This window comes from Gadus macrocephalus, chromosome 20, assembly GCF_031168955.1.
Source record: "Gadus macrocephalus chromosome 20, ASM3116895v1".
Classification (NCBI taxonomy): domain Eukaryota; kingdom Metazoa; phylum Chordata; class Actinopteri; order Gadiformes; family Gadidae; genus Gadus; species Gadus macrocephalus.
Window position 1 is genome coordinate 14,835,596 of NC_082401.1, and position 12,685 is coordinate 14,848,280.

Genomic DNA, 12,685 nt, shown 5'->3' on the forward strand with positions numbered 1-12,685 from the left:
ATGTATTTTTGTAGCCCTCATGTCTAACCCATGGTGGTTTGAATAATGATTGTATTTAATGTGTTTTAATTGGAGTCTATTGGCCTCATGTTATACTGTTGCTATCTGTTGCTGTGTGTTTTCTTTAATATGTTTACTTTTCAGCCATCCTGTGCCTAGCTTAATATCTTGCCAATGGACTTCAGTCGAAAATTAGCCTGCTGGCTAAAACTGGCACATTTACAGAAATGTACTGTCCTTACAATAAATAAATGAAATGAAATGAATAAGAACACGGTATAGACCAACAGGATCACTATGTATGTTTGTTTTGGTACCAAAGCGTAATGTAAAAGCTTCGGATAGGAATTGATTTCAGTAGTAACCGGTTGAACATTGGGGGCCGCTCATTGAGTGTCGTTTGTGTTTGTGTCTCGTGTCGTCATGGTAACAGAGCTGAGGACCTGCCAGCCCGGATACTTCCAGTGCGGCAGCGGCCACTGCGTTGCCGAGCGCTTCAAGTGCGACGGGAACGCGGACTGTGTGGACTACACCGACGAGAGCGGCTGTCGTAAGTCAAGGACCGGAGCCCAAACCGCTTTCGGTTGCCGCACGATTCAACCATGGATGGACTTCTGATCACGTTCAATAAAATACAATTACATTGTATTTGTTTAGCCCTTAATCAAAGGGTACAGTCTCAAAGGGATTAACAGGCCATACATTTATGAGAGCCCCCGCACCCTAGCCCCCCTAAAGGGCCAGAAAAAAAAAAACTCCCTGAGTTATTCATTCACACACATTGTTGTGATGAAGGTGTTCACCTTATGGAGGAAGACGGACAATATTCCTGCGTGTGTGTGTCTCCCCAGCGACACGCTTCCCCAATGGCACCTACTGCCCGCCCTTCCTGTTCGAGTGCCAGAACCACGTGTGCGTCCAGAACCACTGGAAGTGTGACGGAGACGACGACTGTGGAGACAACTCGGACGAGGAGCTCCACCTGTGCTGTAAGATACACACTTGCACACACACACACACACATATAAATGCACATACACACACACACATGCATGCACGCACGCACGCACGCACGCACGCACGCACGCACGCACGCACGCACGCACGCACGCACGCACGCACGCACGCACGCACGCACGCACGCACGCACGCTCATGCACACGCAGGCACGCACACAAACTCACACACATACGCACATACGAAGAGACATACACAAACACGCACACACACGCACATACGAAGAGACACACACACGCACATACATGTACACGCACACACACACACACACACATACACATCCAAGCACATACGAAGAGACACACAAACATGCACGCAAACACACACACACACGCATATAAGAACCCATGCATGCACAAACATAAACACACGTACATGCACACACACGCACACAAAGACACACACACGCACACACTCACACAAACACACACACCACAGTTTATAAAAAACAACCAGTATACAGCTGGATACATTTTGGATTTTTAATTGATCCACTCATTGTCAACTGAAGCAAGCAACAAGATTAAGTCTTGGCGACCAGGCCACATTGCACAGGGTAACCCTAGCGATCCACCCCCCCCCCCCCCCCCCCCCCCCTACCCCCAGTGGACATCCCGTGTGAAGGAGCCTTCCGGTTCCGCTGCGACAACAACCGCTGTGTGTACAGCCACGAGCTCTGCAACACAGTGGACGACTGCGGCGACGGCAGCGACGAGAAGCCGGAGAACTGTGAGCAGATGCACTCTCCCAATGCTCAACAATACCCATTGATACTCAGTACGGCTTCATACTCATTAATACTCAACAGCCGTCATTACTCCATAGTCAATATATACGTGAGACAAGAACATTTAGACATTTACATTTAGGGCATTTAACACTGTCTTTTATCCAAAGCGACTTACAATTAGTACATTTTTCAGCAGAAAGAGACACAATATATCGCTGTCGGTACAGTAAAGAGTATACAAGCATTGAGCATGTGTGTTCTGAAAGCATGGCACAGGGAGGGTGTTGAGTAAAATTGTCTGAGTGAACAACCATCTTGGACCCTCTTAGATCTAAGATCATTTTACAATTTGCTGATGTATAAATATGTATTCAGACATCTTTAAAGATCAGTACCAGTTAACACGTACTCCGAGACACTGCCACATCCAACCAGGTTGGCATTCACTCTCCTCTCCATCCCTTTTCCTCTCTGCCTGGGATGGGATCATACAACCCCCCATCTATTCTGTCATGACCGTCACCACGGCAACACGTGTCTCATCGGTTCCCCTCCCTCCCCCCTTGCCCCCCCCAGGCCGGGAGCCCACCCCCGGGCCGTGCTCGGAGGACCAGTATAAGTGCGGGAACGGCCAGTGCGTCCCCCAGCAGTACGTGTGTGATGACTACGATGACTGTGGTGACCACTCAGACGAGCTGGGCTGTGGTAAGATGATGAGGAGATGATTTTAACAACAAAATAGGAAGCGTATCCATGGGGGTGCATTCGTGTTTTTTTTTTTATGATTTATTCGTCTTGAATTGCTGATTTACATAATTAACTGGGAGTAGAATCACAAAGTCATGCTGCTTGTGTAAATGGATAATTGGGTCTTGGGGAATTATACCATATTCATAATGCAATAAAAACATATTTTAATATTTCTCTTTAGTTAAACCTGTATTATGGAGTTATTTTACTGCAGCTATTATATTTTCATATTACTTAAATTCAGACAGCTGTCTGAAACTTTAAAGCTTTACCTGTAGTAACAACTCCAGGCACTAGAGGCTGCTAATGGGACGACGTACTTACTAAAAATGAATACAACTAACAACGTAAGAAAACGTAATAAATAATATACGAATGTGAATATAAAATCGGATTGATATGTGAGAAATACATGACATCGTCTACTACCATTGTGTAACCCACAATGCATTGCTGCACCTCCTCAGTCAACGGCAGCGCCCGCTCCTGCTCTGAGGACCTCTGTGAGCACAACTGCACCGACGTGACGGGCGGGGGCTTCCTGTGCTCCTGCAGACCCGGGTACCAATCCTCCCCCTCCGACCGGAACACCTGCCAAGGTACACACCTGTGTGTGTGTGTGTGTGTGTGTGGGTGTGTGTGTCTGTTTGTCTGTGTGTGTGCTGTGTCTGGCTGGCTGGTTGGCTGGCTCTGCGAGATAGTATCCTGTGTGTTTGTGTGTCGGTGTCGGTGTGTTTATGTGCGTGTCGGTGTGTGTGTATGTGTGTGCGTCTGTATTTGTCTTGCTGGCTTGGCGAGATAGCATCCTTTGTGTACGTGTGTGTGTGTGTGTGTGTGTGTGTGTCTATGCTTATGCGTGTGTGTGTCTATCAATGCTAGAAGGCATCCTGTGCGTGTGTGTGTGCATGTTGATGTGTGATTTAGGGTGACTATGTAGGCCAAAGCGACATTCCTAATGTTATCGTCCTCGTGTGAACTTGCGTCCTTGTGTCTCTCTTATTGTGGTCTCTCTGCTTCTGTCCTCTCTCCTTGTGTCTTCTCTGCTTGTCTCCTCTCTCCTGGCCTCCTCTCTCCTTGCGTCCTCTCTCCTCGGCCCCCCACTCCCCAGACGTGGATGAGTGTGCGGTGTTCGGGACGTGCCCCCAGGCCTGCAGCAACACCAAGGGGAGCTACGGCTGCTTCTGTGCCCCGGGGTTCACCTCGGTGGGGCAGCCCCACGGCCAGGAGTGCGCCGCTCAAGGTAACACAACCAGACTATAGATATCATAGAATAATAGAATACTATAATATGACTCTGCACCCCCTGGCCTCTTCACACTGTTTTGTTGTTTTCCGGTACGCTGTGAATAAAACATACATTGATAAAAAAAGGAGTGCATGCATTCTTAGCATAGCCTGTCGGAATTGAACCTTCAAAAACGCACGCACACACACACGCACACACAGACGCATGCACACATAATTACAAACACTGAACTAAACACACACACACATACACAAAGACACACACACACACACACACACACACACACACACACACACACACACACACACACACACACACACACACACACACACACACACACACACACATAAACACTCCCGAGTCTATTTATTTCTGTCATTTGTCGTTCTAGCTGTCGGTAAGTCCTCTTCTAATTAGTTTGTCTTGTAATGTTTGTGTTTGTAGGAAACCCTCCGGTGCTGCTGCTGCCCGACAACGTCCGCATCCGGCGCTTCAACCTGTCCTCGGAGCAGTACTCAGACTACCTGGACAACGCAGAGCACATCCAGGCCCTGGACTACCTGTGGGACCCCCAGGGGGAGGGACTGAGTAAGGCCACTCCCCCCTCCCGCAATTACATTAACAATCACATTTAGGGAGTTGAGAAGACGCCTTAATTTTAAAGCGACGAAGAATAAGTACATTCTTCAGAAGAAAGAGAAACAATATTAGTGCAGCAGATAATTGAAAAAATCGTTCAAATTGTGATACAAGCGCTAAACTTTGCGTGCACATCTCCCTTCGGCCAAGGTTATATATCGCTGTCTGTACAGTATGCATGTTCATAGAAACAAGGGCCAAGCACTTACAATCGCTAGATTTACCCATTCCCCGTATACAACAGAGATAGCTTGGATAAGACGCTACACAATGCCAAGTACTATTTTTAAGTGATATCATCATCATATTCTATCATCTCCTCATATATTTTCACTGCAAAGGAGAATCATGAAAATAGATTTTTGGTATCTGTATTTTGTAAAGTATTTGTAGTATTTCATTCAAATGTTCCTTTATCCATCCATTCGTCGCGTGTCCTCCAGGCGTGGTGTACTGGACAGTCCGGGGCCGCGGCACCCAGTTTGGCTCCATCAAGCGGGCGTCCATGACCACCTTCAGCGACGACGGGAACAACCCCGTGAAGGAGGTGGACCTGAACCTGCACTACGTGACCGACCCCGAGGGCCTGGCCGTGGACTGGATCACTGGGTAAGACCCCCCAGGAGAACCGCTCCCGGACCTGAGACCACCCGGGCAAGGAGCCAAATGCATCCGAGTTAGAGTCGCTGCAGGAACAGTCCCAAGTTAGTTAGTTAGTTAGTTAGTTTCTTTATTGTCCCCAAAGGGATAATTGTTTTCACACAGTCAAGTTGGTTTCAGGGCAGAATACATTTGAAAAGACACAACACAGTGTAGCAACACTGTGCGGCACACGGATGACAAATAAACTATTTCCCCACATATACAACAGATAACAGATGAACCCTCTTCCCGCATTTACCACAGAAAAACATGTTGACAGAAATAAACCTGACGTGGACATGACAAGTGCTGGTTGATTAAAGTGGACATTGGGCAGAAGAAAAGCTTCAGGATTCAGGACACAATGTTGGCAATGTTAGAAAACCGAATCAAATTGTATTTCTGACGCATATTATATTAGATGCAACTTTATTAATCCCTCGTAGGGTAAATCGGTCTGTTGCAACAGCCCAGCAGCAGTGGAAAAACAGAGGATAAAATATCAATAAAAATACAAAGTACTATTGCAAACAATATATTTTGTGCAAAATATTATGACAAAGTTGAGTGAAACAGCGACAACAATACATGAGTCCAATGTCAACCCCAGACCCTTTATATCGTCTGCGTCCCTGTGTCCCTGTGTCCCTCCCAGACACATTTACTGGACGGACGCGGGGACCAATCGGATCGAAGTGGCCGAGTTAGACGGCCGCTACAGGAAGTGGCTGGTCTATACCGACCTCGACCAGCCGGCCGCCATCGTGGTCAATCCTTCACTCGGGTAAGAGGAATCAATGGTCAACGGACTGCATTTATATACAGCGCTTTTCTATCCGGTGGCCACTCAAAAGCGTTTTACAATATGGCCTCGCATTCATGCACACATTCACACGCCGACGGCGGTGTTAACCATTTAAGGCGACAGCCAGCTCGTTGGAGGCAGTTAGGGTGAGGGGTCTCGCTCAGGGACACGTGTCTTGCTCAGGGACACTCAGCTAGGAGAAGCCAGGGATCGAACTAGCAACCTTCCGGTTGCTAGTTCGATCCCTGGCCCCTCCTAGCTGAGTGTTGAGGTTGCTAGTTCAACCGGAAGGGATCCTCCTAGCTGAGCGGGTTGGCTGGTAACCGGAAGGTTGCTAGTTCAATCCCCAGCTCCTCCTAGCTGGCAACCGGAAGGAGCCGGGGATCGAACTAGCAACCTTCAGGTTACCAGCCAACCCGCTCTACCCCCTGAGCCACAGAAGTCCCCCCCGCCCCTGTTTCCTTGCCTCCGGTCCAGTCTGACTGATCCATGTGTAACGAGGGGCTCTGTGTGTGGACGGACAGCACCATGTATTGGACGGATTGGGGCCGGAGACCCAAGATCGAGTCTGCCTGGATGGACGGCCGGCACCGGCAGACCCTGCTGGAGGGGGACCTGGGCTGGCCCACCGGCCTCACCGTGGACTACCTGAACGGGGACCGGCTCTACTGGTGCGACTCCAAGGAGAACGTCATCGGCTCCATGAGGCCGGACGGCGCCGACAGGAAGGTCCTCGTTTCAGGAGGTAAGGGGCGATCTAACGGTGTTTCAAAATAAGAGCGGATATCAGAAATTATTTAAATATACGCCATTTACGTTTACATTTAGGGCATGTAGCAGACGCTTTTATCCAAAGCGACTTACAATAAGTACATCGGTCAGAAGAATAGAAACATTATATCGCTGTCGGTACAGTAAGGATGTTCATGGAACCAAGTGCCAAGCACCAACAATCGCTAGGTTAACCCATTCCCCGTGGAATGGGTTAACCATTCCACGGGTTTTTTTTTTAACTCATATTTATTAATATGAGTTCCCCTAGCCTACCTACCTCCAGTAGCTAGACATTTTGTTGGGTGTAAAACAAGCCCTAGGAATTCTGCTCCGCCTTTGAAAAAACGAAGCTCACACGCACCGTTTTGGAATTTTCCCCGTATGTCGTCATAAGGGGAGATGCCATCTGCCCCTTCTCTGCCTTGCCAGCCCAGAGAATTGGCCCGCCAATGAGACACAACCATGCGAGCGCCACATGTGTGTGTGTGTGTGTGTGTGTGTGTGATTACACACACTGTAACGCAAGTGTTGTACACTTCTTTGTTATTTGGATAACCGTTCTGCTGTTAACACGCCGACCGCAACGTTTCCCTGGCTCCAGACATCGGGAACCCGTACAGCCTGGACGTGTTCGAGGGCCACGTCTACTGGACCACCAAGGAGAGGGGCGAGGTGTGGAAGATGGACAAGTTTGGGAGCGGGAACAAAGTCAAGGTTCTGACCATCAACCCCTGGCTGACCCAGGTCCGCATCTACCAGGAGCACCGGCACAACCACTCAGGTGAGCGGACAGGTCCGTGGACCGGCAAGCCGGTCAGGTTAAAACGGATGGGACCTACTTCATAGTTAGTCTCTAAGGACTTCACGAGCCCACATTGTATGACAACCATCTTACCCCATCGTCTATTTCCTTCTTTCATTCATTTTGGATTGATTCATTTTATTTTGATCAATACCCTTATTTATAAAATTATACCCTGTTTATGTTTTTTTTTTTTTTTGTCATTTGGGTAAAGATTAGGGGTCATTTACATTTACATTTACATTTAGGGCATTTAGCAGACGCTTTAATCCAAAGCGACTTAGTACATTTGTCATAAGAAGTGCATCAATATATCGCTGTCGGTACAGAAAGGATGTTCATAGAACCAAGTGCAAGTACCACAATCGCTAGGCTAACCAATTCCCTGTGTTACAGCAATGATAGCAGCTACTGCAGTTGCTACACAGTTAAGTACTATAATACAATACAATGGTATTATAGTATTGGGTTAGGGTTAGGTTTCTGGGTTAGGATTCAGGGTGAGGGGTCAGAGTATGGGTCAGGGTTAAGGGTCAGGGTTTGGATCAGGGTTAAGGGTCAGGGTTAAGGGTCAGGGTTTGGATCAGGGTTAAGGGTCAGGGTTTGGATCAGGGTTAAGGGTCAGGGTTTGGATCAGGGTTAAGGGTCAGGGTTTGGATCAGGGTTCCCAGGTGTTGACCAGCGCGCCCTCTCCCCCCAGTGGTGAACCCGTGCAGGGACACGTGCAGCCACCTGTGTCTGCTGCGTCCGGGCGGCTTCACCTGTGCCTGTCCTGAGGGCTCCTCCATGTCCGTGTCTGACCCCACCAAGTGCGACGCAGGTACGCTTGAGTGGAACCGCCTCGCTGTTCCACCATGCCTCGGGAAAATAATGAATTAATTAATAATTAAAATAATATTCAGATTGTTTTATTACATGGATTTCCCCATTGTCTCATGTTTCTTTTATATTAAATTGGATATTATATTAAACAAAACATAAAAGACACTGTATCCAACAAAGTGCAAACTGGACGATGACGATGCTTACAAAAGAAAAGCACACAAATGTAGAAAAGAAAGAATCATAATAAAATAATAAAATAATATCAACAATAATATCTGTGTGTGTGTGTGTGTGTGTGTGTGTGTGTGTGTGTGTGTGTGTGTGTGTGGTGTACGGTGTGTGTGTGTCACTGTGTGTGTTGTACGGTGCGTGTGTGTGCGTGTGTGTGTGTGTGTACGGTTTGTGACGGTTGTCGTGGCTCCTCCCCCTCCAGCCATCGTGCCTCCGGTCCCGATGCCGCCGGCCTGCCGCTGCAGGAACGGGGGGACGTGCTACACCGTCGAGGGGGGGCTACCCACATGCAAGTGAGTCTCAGCCACGGGGTGACCAGACCTCCGACCCCTGACCCCTGACCTTTGACCCCGCCTTCAAAACAACGCCGTCAGCCTTTGTGTTCATTCTGGGGTCGCCGGCTCCACTGGACACGCCCCCTTCACCAGCACCTCGTCATAGGACAAACACAGCTGTCACTCATAACACTTATTATGGATCTGCCGCTTTTGTGGTACGACCTCACTGCTTTCAGTCTGTTGTCCACACCCTGGATCAAAAAAATGTGCAGATGCATATTTAGTATTGTGAGGGACAGCTGTGTTAATCCTAGGACGATCCCTTTGTGAAAGGTGTGTCCGAATTCAATTAGCGGAGCGCAGGTGTGTCACATCAAAGCTCAATCAGCAGGTGACCCCGGGTAACCAGGGTCAGCCAATCAGAGGTTATGCATGCAATAGCAGGTGTTAACCACCAGAGGGAGTCATCACATTTAAACCAACCTACAAGTTTTGTCGGGGTTCGGTTTTGCTTTATAACTTGCATACCTGTACTACGTCTTGTAGCATGTACTAAATTGTCAAGTTATGTCGATGCTTGGATGGTGTACTTGGATGATGGACTGCTGCATTATCTGTGTGCTGACTAATAGTCGTTATTCAGTACTTATAATGTGAGAGGCCCGAAACAGGAGTGAAATCTAGTTTATAGTAAATAAAGATGAAAGGGAGGACGAGAACACGAGTTCACCAGCATCCTTTACAGATGTACGTTCACCGCGTTAATAAATGTACCCAGAGATACATGGTGCGGTTTGTTAAAGACAAACACTCCTACACGTAGCTCCACGGTCATAATGTGGGACTTCCCAACCATCGGTGTAAAAGATACTGTATTGTTTTTGTTCTGTCGTCTAGATGTCCGCCTGGCTACACCGGCAACAACTGTGACCTGGGGAGGTCTCGGGCGGCCCCAGCCGGAACAGGTACTGCTCTTTAGTCTGACTCACATACACGATATAATGTTATAGTACAAAAGGCAGGAAGTCCTGGTGGATCTCTGGTGGGAGATGTGAATGACTGTTAGCAGTATTACTAGTTAGTATTTATAGCCTATGTTATTGAACTCTTGACCCCAGCGAGACACTCAGCAACAGGGCTTTTGTACAAGCGTGCTCCACTAAGCATTTGAAGTGGCATTTTTCTTTATTAATGCTTCAGAAAGTTAATGGGTGATCCAGAGGTCATGAAATGAGTGAATTGGCTACTCCAGCAGGAACACAGAGTATTGTTGAGTCATCATCACCACCTAACAGTGAAGCATTTACCTCCCAGCTACAGCCGTGCTGCTGACTGTTATCATCATCGTGGCGTCCGGTGGCTTGGTCGCTGGACTCTTCCTCAACTACAAGCGAACCGGCTCCCTCATGCCCCCCATGCCCAAGTTACCAAGGTAAGACACTTCCTGTTCACTTCCTTGTCCTCTCAAACTCACTTCCTTTTCCTTTTTTTATTTAAATACAAATGAAGTCAATTCATTGTATTATTTATGAAACTCTGCCTGCCCTAGCTCTTAAGCCATCAACCTTACACAACAGTAAGAGGCTTTTAGGGTAGGAATTAGGAATTTCTGCCTCATACAAGCATATCATCCTGGCCTGGCTCATCTCGATCTACATTGAGATGAGGTCTGGGAACCACACATTCATTTTCTCGTATTTGAGGCGTGGTTTACGATTGCCCAGAGCCGTTTATTGGGCGCTACGAATGTCTATCATATGAGTCTTTACGTAGCTCATAGCCAATCAAAGCCTGTTGGTAGCAGGGCAAGGACATCCTTCTTGGTAATGAAAGAGTTTAACGCCGAAAGTTGGTCTTTTTTCAAAATAAACTTGCGTTCTAAACTACTTAGAACACTATCTAAGGCTGCATCGAAAGGTAACGCGTCTGCTGCCATTTTGGATCCGTAAACTACAAGCTTCGGTGTGTCGCATAGACGTCGTCATCGTCTTGCCGTCCCTCCCCGTTCTGTGATTGGTTCCCTATCGCAGGCGAAAATCGGGTCCATAGAATCCAGGCTGCCTAGCAGCTTGAAATGAAATCGCTCGCAAGGCAGCATGGGTATACCCCGGCTAATATCATCCCAATCGTCCACCTGACCATCCTCCTCCTCCCCCCTGGCCGCGTTGCAACAGCCTGAGCAGCCTGGTGAAGTCCGGCGACACGGGCAACGGCGTGACGTTCCGGTCGGGCGACAACGTGAACCTGGGACCCTCCAACCTGGGAGTGTCCTTCATCGACACCGCCATGCAGATGGTGACACACACACACACACACACACACACACACACGTCCCCTCTGTGATTGGCTGAACCTCCCGGCTGACCCCCCTCTCCTCGTCGTGTGTGATCCCTACGCAGGATGAGAACTTCGCCATGGAGGCGGGGGGGAAGCCAATCACGTTCGAGAACCCCCTGTACGCCACGCCCCCTGGACTGTCCGGGGATCCCGCCGTCATTCACGCCACACAGGTACGCGTCACACGGGCAGGCCTCACACAGGTGTGTCTTACACAGGAGGGTCTCACACAGGAGGGTCTCACACAGGTAAGCCTCCAAGCCACTGCTGAGGCCCAACCAGGGGTATGTGAACCCTAGTGTTGGATATGTACCCTAAAAACAAAGATGACCGTTTCAATGCGAACCCAAAATCAGGATTAGAACTCTTTAGGACGCTGACATCGAGGTTTGAAACCAGAACCTTTCGGATTCAAACGTCAGGGTTTGAACCCGGAACCTTTTGGTGTGAGGGTCCAGCATCTTGACCACTAGACCAATGTCATCGTGGCTCACGGTGCGTTCTTTGGTTTCCCAGGTGACCGTCAACATAAGCGGAGAGCAGCTGGCCAACAACTTTGCGAACCCCGCCTTCAACATAGACCAGGGGGCAGCGGTGGTGAAGACCACCCCTGCAAGTGACCCATCGGCCCCGGTTAGACCCTCCATCCCCATCTACAAACACCTTGGTTATTAACGAGACAACCACCAGGCGGAGCTCAGGGTCTAAATCTGGGATTCTTGTTGTTTTTTCCCCCAGGAGTCCAAGTGGAGCTTCTTCAAAAGAAAGTTGAAGCCAAGCACGACTTTCGAAAATCCAGGCTATTCCGAGGTAAAGAGAAAGTATATGCATCCTTTGGAGAAAACGATAAAATAAAAGTATTTTTTGTGCACCTTTTGACATGATCACAAACCAATATATTTATCCGAGTATTACAGCAATATACTTTCAATTTGATGCAAAATATATCAAAATATATATACCAATACTAAAATCTCCATACTGATATGTAAATGAACGTTTCGATGTTTTTCAGATGAAGGATGATAAAGGGCCTTCAGACAGCAGTGTGGGCGAAGCCAGTACATCAGAGCCGTCCCCGTTCGCTCCTCCTGTCAAGCCCCAGAAGAAGGATCGTTCCACCGCCTTCTCCCCAACAGAAGACACTTACAAAGACACGGCAAACCTCGTCAAAGAGGACAGCGAAGCCTAGACCCCGTCGAGATTACAAACACACACTTTGCACAGAATTTATTTTTTTATGCAGCCTGTGTACAAACCTCCGATATGTAGAGATTAAGAGACGTACGATGGATCGTTTCGGATATATATACGATCTACGATATATAGATTGTTTGAGATCTATACACACACGCGATCTATAGCATACATCAAAGGAGTCGTTTTTTTTGACAATGCCTTCCGAAAGTCTCTCACGCCAATTGTTTGAGTGATTACATTTTTTAATTTTGATGTACTATATGTATATCTTTGCACTGACGCTGCTTATAGAAATGTTTTTGAATATGTTGTATATTTGTAAATTTGAAAAAGTAAGATTCTGTCAATATCTGGCATTTTGAAATAGATGATCTTCTGAATAAAGCTACACCAGCAAAATGAAACAAGA

General features: G+C 47.8%; 1 protein-coding gene across 1 annotated transcript in view; it reads left to right on the top strand.

The window, feature by feature from the left end:
• The window catches only part of lrp2a (low density lipoprotein receptor-related protein 2a), a 68,053-nt gene extending 55,370 nt beyond the window's left edge, over positions 1-12,683 (top strand). Inside the window, 20 exon segments of the mRNA XM_060039467.1 lie at positions 434-550; positions 852-989; positions 1,624-1,746; positions 2,324-2,452; positions 2,965-3,096; positions 3,606-3,737; positions 4,188-4,331; positions 4,826-4,991; positions 5,680-5,808; positions 6,354-6,574; positions 7,205-7,384; positions 8,106-8,225; positions 8,664-8,754; positions 9,637-9,704; positions 10,054-10,171; positions 10,914-11,034; positions 11,139-11,249; positions 11,593-11,709; positions 11,815-11,886; positions 12,092-12,683. Of these exon segments, the coding sequence (XP_059895450.1) occupies positions 434-550; positions 852-989; positions 1,624-1,746; positions 2,324-2,452; positions 2,965-3,096; positions 3,606-3,737; positions 4,188-4,331; positions 4,826-4,991; positions 5,680-5,808; positions 6,354-6,574; positions 7,205-7,384; positions 8,106-8,225; positions 8,664-8,754; positions 9,637-9,704; positions 10,054-10,171; positions 10,914-11,034; positions 11,139-11,249; positions 11,593-11,709; positions 11,815-11,886; positions 12,092-12,268 (2,606 nt within the window). The 3' untranslated portion in view covers positions 12,269-12,683.
• Positions 12,684-12,685: the final 2 nt, after the last annotated feature.